This window comes from Bufo bufo, chromosome 6, assembly GCF_905171765.1.
Source record: "Bufo bufo chromosome 6, aBufBuf1.1, whole genome shotgun sequence".
NCBI classification, from domain to species: domain Eukaryota; kingdom Metazoa; phylum Chordata; class Amphibia; order Anura; family Bufonidae; genus Bufo; species Bufo bufo.
In genome coordinates this window covers 425,831,284-425,858,395 of record NC_053394.1, presented here as the reverse complement: position 1 = coordinate 425,858,395, position 27,112 = coordinate 425,831,284, and the positions used below count along the sequence as shown (strand labels likewise).

Genomic DNA, 27,112 nt, shown 5'->3' with positions numbered 1-27,112 from the left:
TTGCATGGGCAGCTTCTTCTCTGCGGTCTGGCGAAACATTCCTTTCATTTCTGAGGTCTGGCAGACACACTTCACGGCTTCTGGAGATAAACAGCGGGTAGCCAGTGATACGTGTGGGAGAGTCGGGCCCCTTACAGCCTGAGGATTCCTGTGACACGATTAGGACGGGTGAAGTGAATAACACTGGCTATCCGAAGATGATGGCACCTGTCGGGGGTGAGATAGATCAGGTAGCAGGTCTTGGGGATGATGTGCTGGAAGCAGGAAAAACGGGCGAGCGCCTGAGACCAGGGCCAAATTGTGAAGGGAAGACGACTGGATCAGCACAATCTTGTGGGGTATTTCAGGTATGTAGCAGTCAGTACCTACCGAAAGTGGTCCCCAAGGAAGGACAATCTTTGACAGGGTCATGGGTGCCCAAAGCTCCTTGATGTGTGGGGTATGAAGGCTAGCCCATGTGGTCTGATCCCACAGAAGACATACTGTACAGCAAATTGCTGACAACACGACTTATGACAGAAAGGTGTCAGCAGACACAGGGGATCCCATGTATTCGGAGGCCGTTCAGAGCACCCCAAGCTGATACCAGTTTACCATCAAAACCTTTACAGTGAACATCAGTTCTGGGCTATGAGTAATGGAAGAAGGAGGCGGGTCTGATGAATGGGGTTACGGGTGCGTCACTTACCTGGGGAAGAGATGGCACCAGGATGCACTATGGGAGGAAGATGAGCTGGTGGAGGCAGCGTGGTGCTCCGGGTAATATTATACTGGGAAATGTTGTGTCCTGCCATCATGTGGATGTGACGTGTATCAACTAACCACTGTACAGACAAGAAGCGGTTTGTATCCGCAGGATAATACTGACCATGGAACATGACAAGTTCTAGACGGCGATCTGTCTCCAAGTTACTCAAATCTCAATCCGATCGTCATCCGAGAGATGTGCTGGGAAAAAACAAGTCTGATCCATGGAGGCCGCACCAAGCAATTTACAGGATCTGCGCCAGATCCCACAGGACACCTCAGAGAGGTTGTGAGGTCCATGCCTCGACAGGTCACCAATTCAGGCAGCACAAGGAAGTGTATTCCTTTAAAATGACCCACCCATATAGAAGATGGCAGGATGAATGGATTTGTACATTAAAGGGCAATGACCAGATCATGAAAAGTTCTGCACGTTTTTAATACGTGTGCCAATACTTCAACATTTTTAAGATCTCTGTTTGCGGTCTGTGAATGGAAATACTGGACTACAGGTCATATTGTGCTTCCTACTCAGGAAACTGGAAGGCAGTGGTCTCGTTAAGTAGGGATCGACCGATTATCGGTTTGGCCGATATTATCGGCCGATATTGAGGATTTTGAACGTTATCGGTATCGGCATCTATTTTGCCGATATACCGATAACGTATGGGAACACAGAACGCGCTGCTCTCAGCGCTCTCCGTGTTCCCTCCGCAGCACAGGGGAGAAGGAAGCAGTGTCTCCTCCCCCTGTGCTGCTGCTGCCGCTGCCGCCAATGAGGGGATAGAACATAAGAGGAGGGGAGGGGCTGTGGCCGCTGCGCCACCAATGAAGATAAGCCTCTCATTCATTCATATACAGGAGGCGGGAGCTGCAGAATCACATAGCCGGCTCCCGACCTCTATGAGCAATAGCTGCGGTCCGCGGTAGTTAACTCCTCAGGTGCCGCGGATCGCAGCTACCGCTGATAGAGGTCGGGAGCCAGCTAGGTGATTCTACAGCCAGCTCCCGCCTCCTGTATATGAATGATCAAGAGACTTATCTTCATTGGTGGCGCAGTGCGCCCCCCCAAGTCCCCCAGTATTAATCATTGGTGGCGCAGTGCGCCCCCCACCCCCATCCCAATCCCGGCAAATAGTAAAAACATTGGTGGCGCAGTGCGCCCCTCCACCCAGTATTAATCATTGGTGGCAGTGGCCACAGGATCCCCTCTCCCCTGCTCCTCCGATCGGAGCCCCAGCTGTGTAATTCTGGGGCTCCGATCGGTTACCATGGCAGCCAGGACGCTATTGAAGCCCTGGCTGCCATGTTCAGCTCCATGCTGCTGTGTGCACTATGCACAGAGCAGCAGGGACAGTGTGAGGTCTTATTCACCCTGATAGAGATCTATCAGGGTGAATAGGACAAAGGTTCTAGTCCCTAAGGGGGTTAAAAGTTAGTAAAAAAAAAAAAACACAAAAATATTAAGTATAAATGAAAAAGATTTATAAAAAAAAAAATACACATTAACAATAAACATATTAATTTTCAGCAGATTTGTGTAGGAATTTTTTTTTTCTCTCAAAAATGAAAATTCCCAGAATATCGGTATAAATTATCGGCTATCGGCCTGAAAGTTCACAAATTATCGGTATCGGTATCGGCCCTAAAAAAATCAATATCGGTCGATCCCTATCGTTAAGTAACTCCTCGAATAAGCAGAGTTCATGATACCTGACCACTGGTGAATACCTGCTACTCCGGTGTCAGCTCCAATAGGGCACCATACAAATGCCCTTAAGGGGGTTTTCCAGCTCTAGCCGTAGCATCAATAGCTGTTTGGTGGGGGTCCAACTTTCAGCACCACCCACAGTTCAGCCGAATGAATTTGTGTGCCAGGTACAGCGCCGAACACTGGGTAGTGGTTGTGCCAGGTTTTGCAGCTCATCAGACCCAACCAATCTGACATTGATGCTAAGGATATTGCAGTTCTCAGAAAACCCAAGAACTAAGTCAACCATGTTTGGCGGTATATATATTCTCGAAATTTGCATGAACCAATCAGAATGAGTGTATAAGGAATCGTTAATTTATTTGCATAAAACGTCTTAACACTTTTATATATATATATATATATTTACATCGGTTACCCAGATACCAGCCCCATTTGTCAGAAATGTATTGCTTTAATAGAAAAGCACAGTGTCTCCTGCAGCTCATGACGTCACCGCTGCCATCCTGTCCTCACAAGTGACGGGCGATTCGTGCCCCAGCAATCATACAGAGGTCTCTGTCAGACCCAGATCAGCATCCCGTATAAGCCAACCCAAGGCGATGAGGAGAGCAAGTTCTGAGAGGAAATCAGCAGCAGAAATTACACACGGATTGTGCCAAAAAGTAACCAGAATCAAGGCCTTTTCTCCGTGTTCTCACCGGTAAGCCGCTTAGTGCTGGTGGCGAGGAGGATTAAGACTCTGCCTGAGCTTCCCGGGAAAACGTCTGAAAATGCAGAGGAAAAGTTTCAGTATCCTTATTTAGAGGAAAATGACATGCAAGTATGTAATGATAGGTCTTATACATCCCGGTGCAGTATGTCCGCTGGGTAAGTATTCCCCTCTTTCTAATATGCAGCTTGATATTAAAGGGGTTGTCTCACCTCAGATGTTGGTGGCAAGTTGCTAGGACATACTACCAGTCATATAGGTGCATGTCCTACATCTATCTCCAGAACGGAGAGCAGCCGTGCAGCCACCCTCCATTCATTTCTATGGGGTTTAGGAAAATAACCAATCACCGGTTCTGCCGGTTTCCAGCAGTTCCATAGAAGTGAATGGAGCGGTGGCAGTGCTTGCAAGGTGCGCTCTCCATTCATTTCTAAGGGGCTTCCGTACATAGCTGAGTGTGCTCACTTTTTGGAACTCCCGTAGAAATGAATGGACAGCTCGCCACGCTCTCCTTGACTTTTGAAGACCCATTCTGGAGATAAGTGCAGGTCTCAGAGATGGGACCCACGTCTATCTGACTCTGAAGGCATTTCCTAGTAATGATATACAATCAAAGTCCCAGATGACACAACCCCATTAAGATTTCCTTTAGGTCCCTCTTCCCTTCTGAATCCATCGTCTTAATCAGGATATGTGGACCCATCTCCATGATGTCTGTGTCATCACTGGCTCCTAGACCAGGGTATGGCTAGATCAGCACTGCCGTACGGGCTCTCCTACAGTCGTAGTCATACAGCAATGCAGAGCCTAAATGTGCCGGTGTGAATAAACATCACTTACCTGTCTGAGGAACTGGCTACCCAAGTAACTGGTGGCGATGCTGGTCAAGTTCTGGCGGGTGCCCACTTTACATTTGATGTAGCCGTAGAGATTGGCCCCCTGGAGAGTGACCCCCATTATTACCACAGCCTATGAGGAAAGAATTATTATACAGCTCGTTAAAAAGTGTCCCACATACAGGGCTAGGGAGGGGAGCAACAGTAACAGTACAACAGTAGGTGGCGCTACAGTGTTACCGTTCATTTTGCTGGCCGAGATGCAAGAAAAACAAATACAAGATGTCTGCTGTAATCACTGATCATCCACATTTTACTATGACCGTGTCCAGATCCACCTGCTGACAGATAACCATTTTCAAGATCTCTGCTTGTGTCAGTGAAAGGAAACACTTGCTTGCATCCAACTGACACAGGTGCAGGGCGCGTTACAGTGTATTAGCGGTTTCTATTGTAAGCCTGACACGATAGGAACAGGTTTTCATACTCTGTTTACACGTATTTACTAATGGCTGACCCTCATATTTCTGCCATGCGTGTACAGTCTGAGGTTGGCCACCATCATGCGGAAATATGCTAAGGGCCATTCACACATTCAGAATTTCAAGAGGATTTTGGTGCACGAGCTGATAAAAGAGTAATTGCGAGAATACGTAGCGTGCTAGTTAATCTTGCAGATTCTGCATGGTGGATCAGCCCCACTGAATTGGGCTAACCCTCATGTGGATCAGCGGAGGTCCTCTCAGAATTGTACCCTGAATCTAGTAAATAGGTGCCGGATCTGCCACAGGCAAATTCAACATGAACATATCCCAAGTACTGTGCCACTTAGTCTTGTGCATTTTTTGACCTGTGGCACGGACAACAATTCACACTGATTAGTTTCCAGAACATATAACCGGGGTAAGGAAAACTCCATTCACGTGCACTAGAGGCCAACTGCTAGAAGATTTGATGAGGATGTCAGCATGGGATCCGCTTTGAAACTTCACGAGACACACTGACCATTGGGGTCATCAACTGGCCTGGACCCCCTTCCCACACCCCTGTATATAGGTGGTTTCTCTGTATACAGCGGATTGAGCCAAGGTGTTGTCCCACAGCTGGGAGCTCCAGTAATTAGTAATTATCATCAGGAGAACACAAAAAGTTCCCTGAACATTAAAAGGGATATTCCGGTTACATTAAAGGGGTTCTGCAGTTTGTTTTAACTGATGATCTATCCTCTGGATAGATCATCAGCATCTGACCGGCAGGGGTGCGACACCCGGGACCCCCGCCGATCAGCTGTTTGAGAAGGCAATGGCGCTCCAGCAGCGCCGCGGCCTTCTCACTCTTTACCGCTGGCCCAGTGACGTCACGACTAGTATCAACTGGCCTGGGCGCGGCTAAGCTCCATTCAAACAGCTGATCGGCGGGGGTCCCAGGTGTCGGACCCCCACCGATCAGATGCTGATGATCTATCCAGAACCCCTTTAAGTTATCCCCTATCTTACCACTGAGACCTCCAGCAATCACAAGAACAGGTGACCTGTACCCCCTGCAGCTCCCTGAAATGAATGGAACGGCTGGTCAGGCAAAAGTGCTGCCACTCCATTTATTTTTCTGGGAATTCCAGAATACCCCTTTAAAGAGGTTCACCATTTTATCTTTATTTTCCCAAATTTGTTCTGGCTGCAACCACATTGGGGGAGATTTATCAAAACTGTTGCAATGGAAAACTGGCTTAGTTGTCCATAGCAACTAATCGGATTCCACCTCACATTTTTCAGGACTCAGCGCCAGTTTTTATAAATCTCCCCCACGCAGAGATTTCTGTGACAAGGACACAGATGTACCGAGCTGTCCGGAGGGAGAGTTGCCCTTTTGCAGCGCTGAAACATATGGAGAGAGGCTGACCAAAGAGCAGTTCCCCTCACTCGTATCAAAGGTCTTTACACCCCTGAAGGGACTCACCAGCCATTTCACATTGAATGAAAACAAAGCGCTGAAGGCAAAGATAACCCAAATAATGGGGCAGGAGATGAGGCCGAGCCAGAAGATCCGAGACTCTGCTTCAGAGGAGATTTTCTTTCCGGTCTTGAAAAGCGAGAGATGAATCATTAGTTAACGTGACGGACACAGCGGAGACACTGCAGGATCAGCAGTCAGGCCTACCTTCCTGGATTCATACACCCAGTGGCTCTTCCCGTCATCATCTACTTGGTTCCACCATCTCAGTCCCACTAACAACCTCCCGGTGATGTTCTGCAAAGGAGAGAGATCAATTACACCTCTGTCTAAAAAAAAAAAAAAAAAAAAACTTTGGGGAGAACAATGCGATTACCATGTTCAAGGCTGCTGCTTGCTGTCAGTGACTAGAACAGAAAGCTTGCAGGGGACCTGATATTTCTCACAGCTGAGAGTCTGCTACAATTGTATCCAGCCTTCACAATTCTCTGTAGCAAAACTATCAGGACAGTGATTTGTGTAGGACAGTCTAGACTGGATACAATGTAGCAACCCTTCAGCTGCGAGATGGATTAAGTCTATATTCGTCTCGGTGTATAACCAGTAAAGAGGGAACTGTATACACATGGCTCGTGGATTCACTCACCCAGGTCTCAAGATATAAGCCAGAATGTTTCCATTCACTGACAGCAATCGAGTGTCTTAAAAATGATGAGAAATTGAAAGATATGGGATATGTCAGTAATGTGTGACCCCCCCCCCCCTGCCAATTGCTAGGATGAAGGGGCAGCAGCGTTGCTGGTTGGCCGAATAAGCTAGGGATACACAGTGAAGTGTGCCCCCCGACATGAAATCTGCAATATCACATTGTGACTTAGTGCAACCATGACACCATGGACGCAAAAAATATAGTGTGAACAGGGGATAAACTGTCGCCATTGGACAATCTCCGAGGCAGAAGTTATGCAAATTATAATACTTTAAACCGAAAAAAGTCATGGAGACTTCCAGGAAACCCAATTAAGGCTCCATTCACACGTCCGCAATTCTGTTACACATTTTGCGGAACAGAATTGCGGACCCAATCATTTCTATGGGGCCGCACGATGTGCTGCCCGGATCCGGAAATGCGGACCCCCACTTCCAGGTCCGCAATTCCAATCCCGAAAAAAATAGAACATGTCCTATTCTTGTCCGCAATTGCGGACAAGATTAGGCATTTTCTATTAAGTGCCAGGCGATGTGCGGTCCGCAAAATGCAGTGTGAATGGACCCTTACTGTAAGGTCTCTTTCACACGACCGTATGGCTTTCTCAGTGCTTTGCGGTCCGTTTTTCACGGATCCATTGTTCCGTTTTTTGTTTCTGTTCTGTTTTTCCGTATGGCATATACAGTATACAGTAATTACATAAAAAATTGGGCTGGGCATAACATTTTCAATAGATGGTTCCGCAAAAACGGAACAGATACGGAAGACATACGAATGCATTTCTGTATGTGTTCTGTTTTTTTTGACCCATTGACTTGAATGGAGCCACGGAACGCGATTTGCGGGCAATAATAGGACATGTTCCATCTTTCAACGGAACGGAAAAATGGAAATACAGAAACAGAATGCATACGGAGTACATTCCGTTTTTTTTTTGCGGGAACCATTGAAATGAATGGTTCTGTTCTATACACGGACCGTAGATGGAACGCAAAAAACGGCCCGTAAACGGGAGAAAAAAATATATATATATATAAAAATGGTCATGTGCAAGAGGCTTAAGGCTCCATTCACACGTCCGTATAATGGGTCCGCATCCATTCCGGAAATTACGAAACGGGTGCGGACCCATTCATTCATTCTCCATGGGGACGGAATGGATGTGGAGAGCACACTATGTTTCCAGAGCGCACACCCGATCTTCCGGGCCGCGGGTCCGGAAAAAAATAGAACATGCCCTATTTTTGTCCGCAATTGCAGACAATAGGCGCCGGCCGGGTGTATTGCGGATCAGCAATGCACTACGGATGTCTGAATGGACCCTAATTGTAATCACACTTCCAGTCGTCTCCATGACAGCACACCTGACAACTACCAACGAATATAGAAAGGGACCTAAACTAAAGGGCGAGTTAACCCTTTCAGTGCCGGGCCACTTTTCACCTTAAATCCCAGGCCGATTTTTGCAAATCTGACATGTGTCACTTTATGCGGTAATAACTTTGGATTGCTTTTACTCATCCAAGCCGTTCTGAGAAAGTTTCCTCGTGACACATTGTACTTCATGACAGCGGTAAATATGAGTCGATATACTTCACCTTTATATATAAAATAATCCAAAAAATTTACAAAAAATTTGGAAAAATTCACAAATTTTCTAAATTTGAATTTTTCTACTTTTAAGACAGATAGTAATGCCTCATAAAGTAGTTATCAGTCATCATTCCCCATATGTCTGCTTTGTATGTTAGTATCATTTTGTAAATGTCATTTTATTTTTTTAGGACGTTAGAAAGCTTAGAGTTTTAGAAGGCATTTTTTTTTTAATTTTCAACAAAATTTCCAAAACCATTTTTTAAGCACCAATTCAGTTATAAAGTGATTTTGAGGGGCTTACATAATGGAAACCACCCATAAATGACCCAATTTTAGAAACCATACCGCTCAGATTATTCAAAACTGATGTTACAAACTTTGTTAACCCTTTTTTCGCTGGAGATAAAACCGTAGCATGCTGCGGTTTTATCTTTTGCCTGATCAGTCAAAATGACTGAACTGAAGACATCCTGATGCATCCTGAACGGATTACTCTCTATTCAGAATGCATGGGGATATGCCTGATCAGTTATATTCTGGTATAGAGCCCCTAGGATGGAACTCTATGGGCTCTTTCCCACTTGCGTTCTTGTCTTCCGGCATAGAGTTCCGTCGTCGGGGCTCTATGCCGGAAGAATCCTGATCAGGATTATCCTAATGCATTCTGAATGGAGAGAAACCCGTTCAGGATGCATCAGGATGTCTTCAGTTCCGGAACGGAACGTTTTTTGGCCGGAGAAAATACCGCAGCATGCTGCGCTTTTTGCTCCAGCCAAAAATCCGGAACACTTGCCGCAATGCCGGATCCGGAATTAATGCCCATTGAAAGGCATTGATCCGGATCCGGCCTTAAGCTAAACGTTGTTTCGGCGCATTGCCGGAGCCGACATTTAGCTTTTTCTGAATGGTTACCATGGCTGCCGGGACGCTAAAGTCCTGGCAGCCATGGTAAAGTGTAGCGGGGAGCAGTATACTTACCGTCCGTGCGGCTCCCCGGGCGCTCCAGAGTGACTTCAGGGCGCCTCAAGCGCATGGATCACGTCATCCATGCGCATGGGGCGCTCTGACGTCATTCTGGAGCGCCCCGGGAGCCGCACGGACTGTAAGTATACCGCTCCCCCGATCCTACTATGGCAACCAGGACTTTAATAGCGTCCTGGCTGCCATAGTAACACTGAAAGCATTTGGAAGACGGTTCAGTCTTCAAATGCTTTCAGTACACTTGCGTTTTTCCGGATCCGGCGTGTAATTCCGGCAAGTGGAGTACACGCCGGATCCGGACAACGCAAGTGTGAAAGAGGCCTTAGCCGGAAATGAAAAACGCTAGTGTGAAAGTACCCTAAAATATTAAGTTTAAATCCCCCTTTCCCAATTTTACATATAAAATATATAAACAATAAATAAACATATTACATACCGCTGCGTCTGAAAAGTCCAAACTATTAAATTATTAAAAAATATCTCCTATGCGGTGAGCATTCGCCATTTTTTTGTCACATCGTCACCCCAAAAAATGGGATAGGACTGTTCTATTATGGGCCGAACGTTTCATAAAATGCGAAATGCATGCAGCTTTTTTTGGTGTTTTGTTTTTTTTGCGCGGTATTTAGTATCGCAATACTTTTTTATGGTGACGAAAGAGAATCAAAATTTTGGTATCGAAACAACCCTACGCCGATCTGATCGGCGTAGCGTTGTCACGATACCAAAATTTTATTCGGTTTCGATTTGGCGACTAAAAATTTTCATTTTTCAGTTCAGGAGCCAATGGCCACTAGGTATTTTTTTTTTATCTGGAGCACTGTCTATGGTGTCACACTGCGACATGACAGTCGCAAGAAATCCACCCAAGTTGGATTTCTGTGCGATTATCACGTCACAGTCGCAGTATGACCCCATACTCTATCATTACATGTACACGCCGCTGTGTAGCCCTAGCCTAAAGGCCAATTTCACACGAGCGTATGCAGTGCAAGAAATACATTCTGCTTGCCACAAGTATTTCCTGTCCTGAATGCTGCTCCCATGACCTGGACCTACGGCATTATAATGATCTATAATGCTGTGTGTTCCTGCGTGACCTCAATGAATTGTGTCCACGTGGTGCTGTCAAAATCGTTACAGTTTAGGTCAGGCAGGGGAAAGCGCATCCAAATATTACGTGTTATACTCAGTGTGGTGCTCTGACAAAGTGCCCCTGAAAGATGGAAAAAGTTAAAAGCTATGAGAAAATATATTAGAGGAAGGATCGGCCACACCAATGGATGTTGTACGAGGTTGCTGGATATGAGTTCTTTCCCTGCCTCCTTCCCCTTTCTATTCTCTTTCTCCTGGCTGGCTTCATTATAAAAATATTGGTAAGTGGGATATTGGTTGTTTCTTTCTTTTTTCTATTTATGATATAGATGTTTTTTGGATTTTACTGCCTTGATTTGAAAAAAAAAATTGAGGTCAGACAGGAACACACAACATTATAGATCATTATAAAGCGATGGGTCCGTGTCATAGCAGCATTCAGGATGGAAAACACCTCTGACACATGGAGCGCATTTCTCCTGAATACGATTGTGTGAAATTGGCCATAGAAGAAGTAAATGCCAATCTCAAGCATAACACAATTTATTAAGAAATATACGCCACTTTGTCGTGTTTAAGGCGCAGATTTTGTCGCAAAGGAGTTTTGCGGCAAAATCTGTGCCTTTGCTCCGCTCGCACTTCCGAGGTGTCGGGAAAAGGGGTCATGGCATGGACGGAGAAGAGGGTGGGCTGGCTCATCACATTTACCATTTTCTACACTAGTTTATGGTGTGGAAAATGGTCTTAAACTACGCCAGCAATGGAGCTGCAAGTAGTTTAGACCATGTCGCACAGACAGCGGAACCAAGTGCCTCTGCGCCTCTACATAACATTGGCTCATCCAGGCCTTTTAAATTTTTCTGCATGTGTTTTTTCTTTCTAAACAATCTCAGGTATGCTGCCATTGGAATAAGCACAATGGTATGGCCACATAAAATCCATACATATCAAAACAGGTGCAAAGGAAAACTGGCTTACTTGCCCATAGCAACTAATCAGATTCCACATGTCTTTTTCTAAGGAAGTGAACACAGGTGTCATCTGCATCAACGTGGCCATTCAGCAATTTATAGAACATGTCTTATTCTTGTCGATTTTGCATTTAAAAAAGGCAATTTCTATATTAGAATTGCACCATGCACACAAACGGTATCCACATTTTGAGAATCTGCGGACCACTCAACGGATACGGTCTTAAAGGTCATCAAAAAGTCATTTATTCCAAAATGATGTCATCATAATGGGCATCACTGTGATCATACTAACCCACAGAACCCATTATATGTACAACTCGACCTGCGAGGAAAAAGCTCTCATACTGTTAGCGGTTTTCTTCCGGCAGGTTTCATTATCACATACAGCTACCTCGAAGGAAAAAAATAATTGCCAAGTTCCAAGGGCCAAAACGAGCTGTGTCATCACAGGGGTTAATAAATAAATGACAAGCTTATGTAATTGATGGTAATTGTTTCCAGTTACATCACTAGTATGTGTCCCGTATGCACCCACTTACCTTCACGGCCCAGAAGTCACATGACAACAGCAGAATAATGGTCACCATGCAGGCGATGAAGCTCTTGAAGACCAGCTCACACAGGAGATAGACGATGATGGCGCTCACTCGGAAAAACAGGTGGAAAAATGACGCAATGGGATGCCTAATGGAAAAACATAATTCATATGTCAGAAGTGTACATCCATCACACACAAAGAAAGAGTAGAGGCGCTATCCTGCAAGAAGTATCACTATGCAGAATACATGCAATTAAAATATTGTTAGTTTTTTATGTACATTGCATTTTCCCCTCTTTTAGTGCCCCCTGAAGTTTATTCTTCTGGTCCGCCTTCTACGGCAGTCAGTAGTGGACGCACATGCTCATTAGTTGCCCTGCTCCCCTCGGCTGGCAAAGTGATCTCAGAGAAGCGGCCCATTCATTCCTCCCTACTAGTGTTGAGCGAACTTGTGTTTTAAGTTCGGCGTCTAAAGTTCGGGTTATCGAAAAATCGTGTTATGGATTCCGCTACCACCGACCATAAGTTATGGTCCGTGGTAGCGGAATAGATAACGCGATTCTTCGATAACCCGAACTTTAGACGCCGAACTTAAAACACAAGTTCGCTTAACACTACTCCCTACTTCTAAATTCAAATGTATAGTGATATCTCTCTCTAGACAGCGGAGAAGGAAATTGTGGGGGGCATTACATAGCACAGGTATCTCAGGGGCTAAAATGTGAGGGACTACACATGGCCTAGGAGCAGCTCAGCCCAATAAAAGTGAATGGGGTAGAGTGTGCAATACTAAGCACAGCCACTATACAATGTACGCTGCTCTGCTCGTCAAGCAAAGGGAAGGCCGCAGTGCTGATCGGCGGGGGTCCCGGGTGTTGAACCCTCACCAATCAGATACCGATGACTTATCCAGAGGATAGGCCATTAGTAGAAAAATCTTGTAAAACCCATTTAAGAGTAAATGCATATGTCCAGGATTTATGTGACAATCCGCACTGAAATCTGCAAGTGTTTGCAGGGAAATCTGTGCAGTCAATCCACATCAATTGGTGCGGATTTTACTCTCCTCATTGAAGTGAATGGAGAAAATCCGGTCAGGAAAAATAACATTTTTAAATCCGCACCATCGGTCAAAATCTGCACACACAAAAAAAAAAATCCTCATTGTGTGCATGAGAATTTCAAGTTCTCATATAATACAATATGCATGGCCTACGGTGCATTTTTCCGCACATGTGCATTTAGTCTAAAGTAGCCCCCGCAGGTAAGATAATGAACAACGGCGCCCCCTGGAGAACCCAGAGAACTGAAGACTTACCTTATCTTTTTCCTTTTGGAAACTCTTGAGGTTTCTTCATCTGCGTCAAACAGAGAAACGTCCTCCGTCTCATCATTACTGTCCTATGAAGAAGAGACCGGGGTGACTGATCGTTACATTACAAGTGCACATCCCTTGATAAGTGCAAGATAATGCACCTGGGGCTTAAAAACCCAAGAGCAGAATATAAAATCAGTGATACCGTCCTAACCTCAGTATCTGAGGAAAGGGATTTAGGGGTCATTATTTCAGAAGACTCAAAGGTAGGCAGACCATGTCATAGAGCAGCAGGAAATGCTAGCAGAATGCTTGGGTGTATAGGGAGAGGCATTACCAGTAGACAGAGGGAGGTGCTCATGCCGCTCTACAGAGCACTAGTGAGACCTCATTTGGAGTATTGTGCTCAGTACTGGAGACCATATCTCCAGAAGGATATTGATACTTTGGAGAGAGTTCAGAGAAGAGCTACTAAACTGGTACATGGATTGCAGGATAAAACTTACCAGGAAAGATTAAAGGACCTTAACATGTATAGCTTGGAAGAAAGACGAGACAGACGGGATATGATAGAAACTGCTAAATACATAAAGGGAATCAACAAGGTAAAAGAGGAAAGAATATTTAAAAGAAGAAAAACTTCTACAAGAGGACATGGTTTTAAATTAGAGGGGCAAAGGTTTAAAAGTAATATCAGGAAGTATTACTTTACTGAGAGAGTAGTGGATGCATGGAATAGCCTTCCTGCAGAAGTGGTAGCTGCAAATACAGTGAAGGAGTTTAAGCATGCATGGGATAGGCATAAGGCCATCCTTCATATAAGATAGGGCCAGGGGCTATTCATAGTATTCAGTATATTGGGCAGACTAGATGGGCCAAATGGTTCTTATCTGCCGGCACATTCTAGGTTTCCTTTAAGATCAGAATCTCAAGTCGCCCCCTGCTGTCCACTCATGAAACTCTCTGCATAAAAGTTTTTTTACTTCTATCTCTCTGCACGAAAGCAGGGTGGCAATCAACATGGCTGCCATAACAGCTCCTGAAGGGGTTGTCACCCAGCTTTCCCAGACTCCTGATCAGCCTAGTCAGGCAGAACTTAGCAAGGATGTACTGGATCTATACAAAGCCGGGCAGATTTATTTTGCATTGATTATATAGCACCAGTATATTCCGCAGCACTGTACAGGAAGGCCTACTGGTTGTCACCCAGCTTTCCCTGAATCCCGACTGATAAACGTACCTAGTGACGAGACAACAAGGTCGTCATCCATCACTGAGTGTGGGAAAGCTGGGCGACAGCTGTAATGGTGGCCATTCTGGTTATCACCCAGCTTTCCCAGACCTCTGAATGCTAAGGCTGCCACATTATGTAGAAAGGATAAATAATAAGTAACTGCAGAACTCGGCAGATCACCATTCAGAAGTCTAGGAAAGCTGGGTGACTACAAATATGTCCTCCATTACGGCTGACACCGAACTGTCACCAAGCTTTCCCACACTCCTGAAAGGCAAACCCTCTGATATACGGAAATACATGACTATCGTGGGATAATTAGGGGGCGTTCACCATTCAGGACTCAGGAAAGCTGGGTGACAATGTAGATGGCCATAACTACTACCCTCAGCAATCATAAGTAACCCTAAGGCAACCACGGTGCTGCCCCCCATTTAGGAGTCTGGAAAACCAATATCCCTGGGGACAACCATTATGATCTCCATGATGGGGGTTGTCACCCAGCTTTCCTAGGGTCCTGAATGTGATATGTGCCTAGCTTTACAGTAATACCTCATTTATTCATATAGCAACGCATTATTTGGCAAATTAAGGATTCCTATTCCTGGAAAAGCTGGATGACAACCATCATAGCCCCCATTAAGGCTCCCATGGGGGTTGTCACCCAGCTTTCCCAGTATGATGATTAACAATTGTGCCTGGTTATGTACTAATACATAATTTATTCTTTTTCAGCAGCCTCAGGACACAAATCCCTGGGAAAGCTGGGTGACAACCCACTATGGGAGCTGTACTGGAGGCCATAATGGTGCTTACTTATATAATCTATGCTGATGTCAGCGCTTCATCACCCAGATATATGGGAAAGCTGGGTGACAACAACCCTCTGTGGGAACAGTAATGGGGGCCATATTGGTTGTCACACAGCTTTCCCGGAGACAGGACTGATAAAGCTGCCAAATATTGCAGAATTAATCGAGGCCCATTTCTCCTCCAGGACACTAGAAAAGGGGCCGACAACTAAAGTGGGAACCTAAATAGGGACCATAATGGTTGTCAGCTTTCCTAGCAATATAAATGATTAAAGCTGTGAAAATAATGCAGAATTATCAGAATTAAGGCCCATTTCCCCTTCATGACACTGAAAAGACCACTACGATCACCTCACCAGGGGTCGTCACCCACTTTTTCCTGCCAAATCTACCTAGTTATGCAGTAAAGCTCCAAAATATGAATCCGCGGCGTCGCGTGCTCTATATCTATGTAACACACGACGGAGTCCCTATAATACGGCGACCGATTATCCGGGAAGTCTGAGAAATGAGGCAAAGAATTAAATATATTAGAGATTACTGACCATTTGCTAATCCGGCACGTCAGGTGTGAATACGAGGTAATCTAGCTCCCCTGTGGCCACAAGATGCCGGATTAAAGGAACTGTACTTGACTGCAGCGAATACATCGTATAGATCAATGCAGCGGGATGAGGAACTACGACTCCCACCATGTACCGTAAATACGGCGTCACCTGACCCAGTCATCATTTACAGCCTGGACCACTGCTACATGGACTACAACACCCAACATCTTACATCAAAACGTAATGTTTATGTGTCTAGTCACACCTGCAGCAATGACACCCTATATTTTACCTCATAAAACAAGTAAAAACCTAGTAATGAGACCACCCAGACAGCTCAGGTACAACAAGTGTAGGCACAAGAACTACAAGTTCCAGCATGCTTTGCGCGCCAGAAGGCTGTTATAGTAAGTACCAAGGTAGATGCAAAGTCCCCACTGTTTAAAACTGAGCCTACAAGAAGGCTAGCTAGAGGCCGCCATTACCTGTCGCATCATATCAGCTGTGACCAGGATCTCCGGGAGCCGCTCACTTCCGGTACACGGCGCACTTCCGGTACACGGCTCACTTCCGGTATCCCCTACGAGCGCGTCCTCGATGCGTCGTGACCGCGGCTGAAAAGGCGGGAAAGCTCCTCCTCCTGTCAGAGACATGAGGAGACAGAGGCAGTACTACCTGCACTCTTCTGTGGGTGCACGTCCCAGAGACAGCTGTAGGGGGCAGTAGTAGATTCCAGTGTTTTTTATGATGAAATTCCGTTTTTTTGTGAGAGATTTATCACTTCCGATGGCTGCCCATCCACGGTGTACAGACTTATGTCGCTTCTTCAAATCTGTGCAGAAAAAAGAATCTGCGACACGTATTACCTTGGGGTGTGGGTTTTGGCGCAGAAATTCTAGGCGTGTAAATAGCGCAGTGTGAACACACCTGTAGTCAGTCTCATAAGCATTTCACCAAGGTTTTGGGGTTGTTTTACCCGGTTTCCGGGCCCCCCGTACTCCATTCTGTCTGCGTCCACAGGACACATATGGTTGAGCAGCCGGCAGCGCTGGCGGGAAAAGGGAACCAACCGTAGTTTTCTGACGTTTACATCTGCGGCATCCCGGATCGGGATGTTCCGGCAGAAAACAGCGTGCCGTAGATCTCCGGATCCGGCATAGTCGAATAGTGCTGCGCCTTCCATACACTATAATGGAATCCGGTTGGATTTTGGATGGACAAAATCCGTAGCATGCAACGTTCTTTTATAGTCTAAGAGGTCCGGAGGTGCGCAGCATTATCCGGCTATGCCGGATCCGTAGAACTCCGCAAATGTGAATGTACCCTGATCCGCTAATTGTGATGCAGGCGGCGTATTGGCGTCATTGCACCATCTGCAAAGTTCTGCGGGAGTAGACCTGCCCAGAAGAGAAAGGAGAACTATAGGGGGCACAAAGCCTGGAGCACTATAGGGGGTGCAGATCATGGAGCACTATAGGGGGCACAGAGCGTGGAGCACTATAGGGGGTGCAGAGCATGGAGCACTATAGGGGGCACAGCATGGAGCACTATAGGGGGCACATAGCATGGAGCACTATAGGGGGCACATAGCATGGACCTCTATAGGGGGCATAGAGCACTATAGGGGGCACTGGTGCACAGCATGGAACTCTATAGGGGGCACATCATGGAGCACTATAGGGGCACTGCATGGAGCACTATAGTGTTTCAGAGCATGGAGTACTATATGGGGCACTATAGGGGGCGCAGAGCATGGAACTCTACAGTGGGCTTAGAGCATGGGGCACAGAGCATGGAACTCTATAAGGGGCATAGAGAACTATAGGGGCACAGTGCATGGAGCCCTATAGGGAGCACAGAGCATGAAACTCTATAAGGGGCATGGAGCCCTATAGGAGGCACAGAGTATGGGGCAATATAGGGGCAGCAGAGCATGGACCTCTATAGGGGGCATGGAGCACTATAGGAGGCACAGAGCATGGGGCAATATAGGGGCAGCAGAGCATGGACCTCTATAGGGGGCATGGAGCACTATAGGAGGCACAGAGCATGGGGCAATATAGGGGCAGCAGAGCATGGACCTCTATAGGGGGCACTGGTGCAGAGCATTGAACTCTATAGGGGGCACAGAGCATGGAACTCTATAGGGGCACAGCATGGAGCACTATAGGGGGCACTGGGCACTATAGGGGCACTGCATGGAGCACTATAGTGTTTCAGAGCATGGAGTACTATATGGGGCACAGAGCATGGGGCACTATAGGGGGCGCAGAGCATGGAACTCTACAGTGGGCTTAGAGCATGGGGCACTATAGGGACACAGTGCATGGAGCCCTATAGGAGGCACAGAGTATGTATCTCTATAGGGAGCACTACTATTAGGGGCACGTAGCATGGAGCACTGACACACTAATTGTGATGCAGGCGGCGTAATGATATCATTGCACCATCTGCAAAGTTCAGCGGAAGTAGAACTGCTCAGAAGAGAAAGGGATATTATAGGGGGCACAGCATGGAGAACTCCGGCATGAAGAACATTGATTTACATGTGAAGAAATCCGAGATGTCACCTGTAAGTTACTAACTGTAAATGTTTATTCAGCCACTGACTGCATCTGATGAATGCTGTAGTCACTCGTATGGTCTGCAATGTGCTGATGGGTGGTAGCATTCTATTGTGTAACACTACAACTCCCAGCATACCTTTACAACTGTTAAGAACACCTCGAAAACATAATGTGATTCAGCTGAAATTTGCAAATTCTGCTAGTGGCGGTGCCTCCTTTCTTTTGGGTTCTGCGGTAGGGTAGTATAAGTAATAGTAGTACATACCTCCCAACTTTTGAAAATCGCGAGGAGGGACAATATATGCTGGCATGCATCGCAGCTTTGTTTTTCATACTAGGCCTCTAACTCCACCCAAAGCATAATTACTGACCCCCATCACAACTGCAGTAGCTGGGGATCGGTTAGGTGAGTGCAAGTTACAGCATGTGGAGCACCTAGGACAATTTCTTTCTTGTGCTTTAATATCCATTTAAATCTTAGCACATAAATCATCAGATTAATATTTTAAGGTAGAAATTGCACAAAATAATGAAGTTCTGGTCTAATATACAGGTAGAAACCATACAAACACTTTAGTAAGGAACAATTTAGTGAATTTATTAATGAACATTTATGCATTAATTCCCCAGGTCAAAAAGAGGGACATTTAAGGAGCAAAGAGGGACTTGGGTCAAAAAGAGGGACACTTGGGAGGCATGGTAGTAGTTGTGTCCGGGGCCACGGTCCGTAGCATGAAGGGAAGAGACCCTAAAAATGGCTGATGTGTGCCAGGACAAAAACACAGAAATATAGTGGCAATACTGGAGGAGCTGCTCAACCCCTAACACTGTAGCGTGTTTTACATTGGGGGCGCAGCCCCACCGCATGTGGACCGCAGCAACGACTATCCCCAGCAAAAAATGCATACGGTGGAGGATGTCGGCGCGGTCCACATGCACCACAAGGGCATCCTACACAAAACGGAGCATTGTGCGGATGTAAATACAATCATATAAATCACAGACAAAATGCACCAAACGGATATGCCACTGACTATACTGGCTAGTCATAAATGCAGATATTAAAAGCTGAGACTTTCGCCAATATATTCCTGTCAGGAAAATATCGGAGCCCATCATTGCACCACGTCACTGTCACTCAGCATGGCAAAGGGTCCTACCACTACGCTAACTATGGTGTGAACACGGTCTGAAGGTGATGTAATCCAGCTCGCAGCCAAGCTTCCACACAACCGCCTAGCAGGACAGCCAGTGCAATGTGAACAAAGCCAAGACTGCAAGCCACGCCCATATCAGACCCTGTGATGGAGGTCACCAGGTGCAAAAGAGTGTTTGAATGCCAGGTAACGGCACATACACTACATATAAAACAAGACAAAAACACAGAAATATAGTGGCAATACTGGAGGAGCGGCTCAACCCCTAACACTGTAGCGTGTTTTACATTGGGGGAGCAGCCCCACCGCATGTGGACCGCAGCAAACGACTATCCCCAGCAAAAAATGCATACGGTGGAGGATGTCGGCGCGGTCCACATGCACCACAAGAAAGTCTCAGCTTTTAATATCTGCATTTATGACTAGCCAGTATAGTCAGTGGCATATCCGTTTGGTGCATTTTGTCTGTGATTTATCTGATTGTATTTACATCCGCACAATGCTACGTTTTGTGTAGGATGCCCTTGTGGTGCATGTGGACCGTGCCGACATCCTCCACCGTATGCATTTTTTGCTGGGGATAGTCGTTTGCTGCGGTCCACATGCGGTGGGGCTGCTCCCCCAATGTAAAACACGCTACAGTGTTAGGGGTTGAGCCGCTCCTCCAGTATTGCCACTATATTTCTGTGTTTTTGTCTTGTTTTATATGTAGTGTATGTGCCGTTACCTGGCATTCAAACACTCTTTTGCACCTGGTGACCTCCATCACAGGGTCTGATATGGGTGTGGCTTGCAGTTTTGGCTTTGTTCACATTGCACTAGTTGTCCTGCTAGGCGTTTGTGTGGAAGCCTGGCTGCGAGCTGGATTACATCACCTTCAGACCGTGTTCACACCATAGGTAGCGTAGTGGTAGGACCCTTTGCCATGCTGAGTGACCGTGACGTGGTGCAATGATGGGCTCCGATATTTTCCTGACAGGAATATATTGGCGAAAGTCTCAGCTTTTAATATCTGCATTTATGACTAGCCAGTATAGTCAGTGGCATATCCGTTTGGTGCATTTTGTCTGTGATTTATCTGATGTGTGCCAGGAGCCACGTCACGTGGGCAGGCCTAAAAAAAGAGGGCCCACCCTAGGTAGAGTAAAAAGGACAGGAAAGAAAAAAGGGGGGGGTAGAAACGGCGTACGTGGCAAGGATAGCCAAGGAGCGGGGTTTAAAAGGGGTGACCTGGCCCCGCCCACAAATACAGGCTGCACGTGGGCAGGCCTAAAAGAGGGCCAAAAAGACACTGAGTAGGGAAAACAAAAGTCATTTAATATACCTTACAAAGCCAAAGAACGGAACACTTCACAGGTTTCTGATTGCGGATCCGGAATGTGCCGGGAAAAACAGGCAGATCTCCACCTACCCATATGACGTATGACGTGCGGAGGTGTCCCGTGCTTGGAGGCTGCAGATGCCGCTCCGATGCGGAAAGAATGACCGGATATCGTTTTGGGGTCTGCCCCCAACCCTGCGACCAGGGATCTGATGTGGGATACGAACTGCAGCGTGGATAGGGGTTTCCCTTGGAACGGAAGTAGAGGTGATTCGGGTTCCGGAGATAGTATGGTGTTCAAGAAATGCCGGAGTACAAGAACCGGACACCAGGCGTTCTTGGACTCAAAGAAGCGAATCTGTGTTGGGGGTCCGGTCTGAGACGTCTTCGTGGAAGGAAGGCTTAAAACGAGGTGATTCTGGTTCCAGGATAGTTGTTTCCTCTTCAGGAAGGTCGCCCTTGGGGAAGTAACGGAGAACTCTCCGGGGCGCAGGAAGCCGTAGAAGCTTAAATACATTGCGGCCTTGATAACCAGACTGAAGGAAGGGCCAAAAGGGTTTCCATCTAGGATTGCTGATAGCTGCCTAAAAAGTTCGCCAGAGACCGGCCGTCGAGAAGGAGTCGTGTCCCTACTGCTCTTCTCAATGCCCCTGAGTGTGGCTTTGATGGCTTGAGATGTGAACGCAGAGCGATGTTCCGGATTCTGTAGTACCAAGAAATGCTTCGCCCCGGCAAGGTACAAGCGGATGGTGTTGGGAGCCAGTTTAAGATTGACATGACAATGGGCCATGAAAGCCATGATATAGGGTGTAAAAGCTGTATCCCGTTGGGGATGATCTATGGTGAATTTTGAAAAAAGATTCCAACCGGTGCGATAATTGCGGGCCGTGTTGACGGAGAGGGATCGGTGAATGAGGTCCTTGGCCGTTGCCAGTAGTGACCCTAATCCAACATTAGGTCGCTGAATCTGGGAATCCGTGCCCCGGTCTGGTCGGCTTCTGGACAAGCCTGAAAAAACGTGTGAAAATTGAAGCGAGATAATGCATCGGCCGCAGTGTTGCTAACACCTGAAATGTGGGAACATGAAAAGTGAAAGTTGTTAATCATGGACAGCCAGACCAGTTTGCGCAGAAGGGACATGATTTTTGAAGACTTGGCTCGACCCTTGGTAATGATGTCCACCAAGTCTTGACTGTCTGATATGAACATGACACGGGAATTGGCCCATAGGTGACCCCAGGTCGTGGCTGCTGCCACGATGGGATAAAATTCCAGAAACGGGGAAGAACTGAGGGTCAGTACTGATCTGAGGCGGCCATGGTCCAGCTAACCAGTGGGACCCGAAGATTGCTGCGAACCCCCGGGAAGCCGCGGCATCGGAAAACACCCTAGCTGAAGATTGGGTCCAGAATGGGACGAACAGGCTAACCCCGTTCCATGCTGAAAGGAAGTTGTTCCACATGCGTATGGCTGCCCTGTCTAAGTGAACAATGCTATGGGGTTCTGGGGCTGCTGGGAGGAGCGAGAGCAGACGTGAAATGAAGGCCCTACCCTGGGGCATCACCCTTAAAGCGAAATTTAATCTACCCAGGAGGGACTGTAACTCTACCTTGGTCAACTGGGAAGATGCTAGAGCCCCGGAAACGACTTCGCGGATTTGGGCCAACTTGACTTTCGGTAGCCTGGCTTCCATCCTGTCGGAATCCAGGATAATGCCCAGGAAGGTGATGGAGGTGGCAGGACCAGAGGTCTTGCCCTGCGATATAGGAATGCGTAAGGAGGAAAAAAGCTCCAGGAGGGAGTGAAGCCCTGACGGGTGGCATTGTGGTTGTTCTATGAGGAGAAAGTCGTCCAAGTAGTGGATGACCGATGGAGTACTGCCGTGTTGGATCAAAATCCAGTGTAACGCCTGAGCCAGTTGGTCGAACAACCATGGGCTGCTTTTTGAGCCGAAGGTCAAACGATTAGCAAAATAAAACCTGCTCTCCCATTGTATGACATAGAATTGCCATAAATGTGGTGCGATTGGTAGTAGCTTGAATGCGTCTGCGATGTCGGTTTTAGACAACCAGACGCCTTTCCCAGCCCTGAGGACGAGAGCAATGGCCTCATCAATGGACGCATACCTCATGGCAAACTCTTCGGATGGAATTAATGAGTTGATACTAGGGATGACGGAATCATGAGGGGCTGAGAGGTCATAGATCAAGCGTTTTTTATTGGATTCTTTTTTTGATACAACTCCTATGGGGCTAATCCGCCAACGAGAAAATGGAATCAGGTTGAAAGGGCCCAAAAAGAACCCTTTCTCAACCTCCGAGTTCAGGAGCTCCTGAACAGCGGCGGGATCCGACCTGGCCGACTGAAGATTGTCGCACACCCAGTTAGAGTGGGGGAGCGCCACCATCCCAGTGTCAAAGCCAAAGCAGAGGCCGGAAATCAAGGAGTCCACAAATCCCGGAACCGGATGTTCCCGCAACAGAAAAGCCAGGAGATCAATATTACAGTCGGCTAGTCACGGCTGTTTGGAAAACCTCTTCTGACATGTGGACCTGGGGTGGGCCCTGAAGCAAATGGTGCAGATGTGCAGGGCCCTGCAGCCACTGAAGAGACAAGTGCCAAAGTTAAAATTATTACAGACTTGGCTGTTGCCAAGATAGACAATGGGTCTACCTAACTTGTCTGTGGAGGAGGGGCTGCGGGAGACCCCGGAGGGGCCGGGGGTGACCCTGTCTGGTTGAGCCGTGGCTGCTTGGGGGCACCACTCCGTGGAATGAAAGATCGACTGGCAAGTCGAACAGGAGGGAGCCCGGAGGCCGGCGAAATGCCGGCAGAACAACTCCATATCAAGAGTGGCCCAGTTAACGGAAAACACAAATTGAGTCAGCGCAGCGGCGGCCTTAGCTGAGAAGGAGCGGTGGTAATCGTAGAAGGCCGTACCGCCGTACTTGTGCCCAAGATCAGTGACTCTGTATAGATACGTATCCAGCTCCTCCCTCCGGAATGGGTAGGCGGAGCAGATCACGTCTCTATACAGGCTAAAGGCCAAAATGAACTCTGGGACGGAGAGCTTGCGGTTAAGACGGGCATCCTTGGCCCTAAGAACAACCGATATTTCCCCGCAATCAAAGGTCTTGTTGTCAGCAGCATCATGGGATGCTATAAGAATGGAAGCCAGGTTCACATCCTTTCCTGCCAAGATGTCTTTTTTAATATTGTCCGGTACGAAGTGTGCTAGTGCTACCACTGGAACTGCTGGAGCCGTACCTGGTGCCGGTAGCTGATACGAAGAGGGGTCGGTGAGTGGGACCACCGCCTGGGATGACGAGAGGGTTCTGGATTCCAAGTCCACCACCCTGGCCCTGATGTCAGCCACGGAAGAGGCAAGGGAATCCATGGTGGCCTGCAACTGCACCAGAGATTGCTGAATGGATGGGGATGAATCTTCCCCTTCTGAAGGACTGGGTTCCGACATTAACAGCCTGTATAGTTCGGCCTTTCTTGCTGACGCTGGATGCCTGATGCCCCTTCTGTTCAATTCCGCGACGAGCCTTGGTACGGTCCACCTCCTGAGGGATTCTGGGCCGCCTTGACCAGAGACCGAGGTACCCGGGAGGGACAATGCGTCGTCCACGTCCGATACCTGCGACATGGCTTGGAAGACCTCGAAGTGACCCTTCGTAAGACCTGAAATTAAAGACAAAACATGGCAGCTGGAGAGGCCACGAGAACCGTGTTCCGTATTTACTAAGCCCATGAGCAATCGCAATTGAGAACGTACCTGTGTCTGTGGACCCGATACCCTTGCCTTACAGCTTGAAGCTAGACGGATGAGACCCGACTCGCCCTGGGGACTGGAAAAGTTAGGAGCCGACGTGAGTGAGTTATGCGGGGCAGGATATAACAACCAGTTGAGGCGTTGATGGACGAGAGGATGGACGCACCGACGTGCTGGTTTGACATGAGAAGCAGAGTGACGTTGGATGAGTAAGGCAGGAAACCCAGAAGAGGCTCCCGTGAGCAGAGCGGACACACAGCTAGGGAGGAAAGTAAGGTTCAGAAGCGTGTCTAGGGTGCCAGGAGGAGGAGTCATGGTTACAGCGGCGAGAAGGAGACCTGGACGTTTCAGGCCGAGTAGAGAGGTTTGACCTGAACGCTTCAGGTTGAGAGGATGAGTTATGTTACCTGAACGCTTCAGGCTAAAGATAGCAACGTCGTCTGAATGCTCCAGGCTAAGAAGGACAGGGAAGACACCTGAACGCTTCAGGCTAAAATGGACAGAGAAGACATCTGAACGCTTCAGGCTAAGATGGACAGGGAAGACACCTGAACGCTTCAGGCTAAGACGGACAAGGAAGACACCTGAACGCTTCAGGCTAAGACGGACAGGGAAGACACCTGAACGCTTCAGGCTAAGACGGACAGGGAAGACACCTGAACGCTTCAGGTAAAGACTGACAGAAACATCACCTGAACGTAAGGAAGACCACAGTGCGACCTGAAATTATTATATTTTTTTTTATATAGAGGCCAGGCCCGTGGGCCACAGAGCAGTAGTGAAAGAAAGACGTGCAAAGGACCAGAAGGTTTAGATGGTGGTAGCTAGCTCGCACCCAGGACCCTGGTGTAGCGGGTGGAACTGCGGAAATGCGGAGTGCAGCACTAAATACCTACCTGAGAAGCCACTCAGGCCTAAGAGATCCACTAGATTGACTGGCAGGAACCCTCAGAAGTGCCTGTTGGAAAAAGATGTTTTTCTTTTGTTTTTGTTTTTTAAATATTAGCAATAGGCGTACGAAACCCATCCCAATACCTAAACCTGAGATGTCGGGAGGCCAAGAACACAACACGGCAGAAGCCACGACCGCTAAAGGAACCTGAGGAAAAGACACAAATGTGAGGTATTAACTTAAGTGAGACCGGGGGCTCCCTGGACGAGGCGAAATATGGAGCCTGGTGGCGAAGTATGATCTCTGGGAACAAGCAGGCAAGGTGTCAGTTGCAGAATGCAGCATGGCCCGGTACCAGCTGTGCTAAACCAGGACCAACAGGCCACAGGATTGCGCCACAATGAGTGGCTGGCAGGACCCACTGGCCAGTATCTGAATGGAAGCAGAAAACTGTGGATACCTGTACATTCCCTTCTTTTTTTTTTGTGAAAATGACAGACATAACAACATACTAAAGGACATTCATATAATGTGCAGGTGACTACAAATAAACACTTGTCTGCACAGTTTATTTTTACCATTGTATATGTTTGCTCTCAGATCAATCCATGGCACTGTAACTAAATTAATTCAATTTCACAGCTGAACAACTGGGTTGTACACTAGTCTCTTGTTAGCATTGTGTTTAACTGAATAAAGACCCCGTTTAACACACATAGCAAAAACACATTTAAAAGTAATGGAGCATGTCTGGCCCTTCACCCTGAGACAGTATGAGGCGTAAAGATATCGTGCTACATGCACAGGGGGGGGGGGGAACTGAGTCAGCAGGGCACGCTCGTGGTGTGGGGCACCCACCCCCTCTCCCAAGTGAAGGAGGGCGCGCGATGGCAGCCGCCGAGCTCCGGAGCGAGGGCGGTGAACATGTGAACGTCCTCTCGCGAGAGGACGGATGCGCAGGAGGCTGCAGCGGACCGACCGGAGATGGAGGGAGCGCGAATCCTCGGGGAACCAGGAGAGGGAGGGTGAGTTGGACGTGGGAGAGAACGAGGGGGAGGAACGCTCGGGCGCCTAGGATGCCGTGCGCCACAACTTACCTGGACAGCATGCTTACCGGAAGTGACGTAAGCCGCCGGGGAGGAGTAGAAACGGCGTACGTGGCGAGGATAGCCAAGGAGCGGGGTTTAAAAAGGGGGACCTGGCCCCGCCCACAAATACAGGCTGCACGCAGCCTTAACCACTAGTTATATTCGTCATATTCCGGCCTCAGAGCCAATGCAGGTCAACCGAGTCAGGATGACAGAGCAGGAACATGTGCACCGCCGTGCTAAAGGACTTTGTTTCTATTATGGTGCCGATCATCTCCTTCGTTCTTGTCTCCTGAAGCCGGGAAACTTCCATGCCTAGGGCTTGTTGGAGAGGCAACCCAAGGTGAAGATAATTCCTCTCTACCTCTGACAGTAATTCTGTCGTTTGGAGATATTCGGTTCATGGAGACGGCACTCCTAAATTTGGGATTGGCAGGTAATTTCTTGTGGATCGACATTGACTTCCAGTCCGACTCCTTTAGAAACCGTTGATGGTGTCATCCATCAATGGAAGGACTTTGTCTGAGTCTGTGCAATTTGCCACAGAGCTT

General features: G+C 47.5%; 1 protein-coding gene across 2 annotated transcripts; it reads right to left on the bottom strand.

Moving 5' to 3' along the window:
• Positions 1-2,801: 2,801 nt before the first annotated feature.
• On the bottom strand, positions 2,802-16,360 carry LOC121005034 (Golgi apparatus membrane protein TVP23 homolog B-like). 2 transcript variants are annotated; one of them, XM_040437543.1, is made up of 8 exons: positions 16,244-16,360; positions 13,168-13,250; positions 11,851-11,995; positions 6,164-6,253; positions 5,963-6,085; positions 4,011-4,139; positions 3,160-3,225; positions 2,802-3,076 (listed from the first exon to the last, which is right to left on the bottom strand). In XM_040437543.1, exons 1-7 carry the CDS (start codon positions 16,253-16,255, stop codon positions 3,193-3,195), a joined length of 615 nt encoding a protein of 204 aa, XP_040293477.1. In that variant the 5' UTR covers positions 16,256-16,360; the 3' UTR covers positions 2,802-3,076; positions 3,160-3,192. The 2 variants fall into 2 exon arrangements, with proteins under 2 accessions (XP_040293477.1, XP_040293476.1); XM_040437542.1 differs by having other exon boundaries at positions 2,802-3,225.
• Between the last annotated feature and the right edge of the window lie 10,752 nt (positions 16,361-27,112).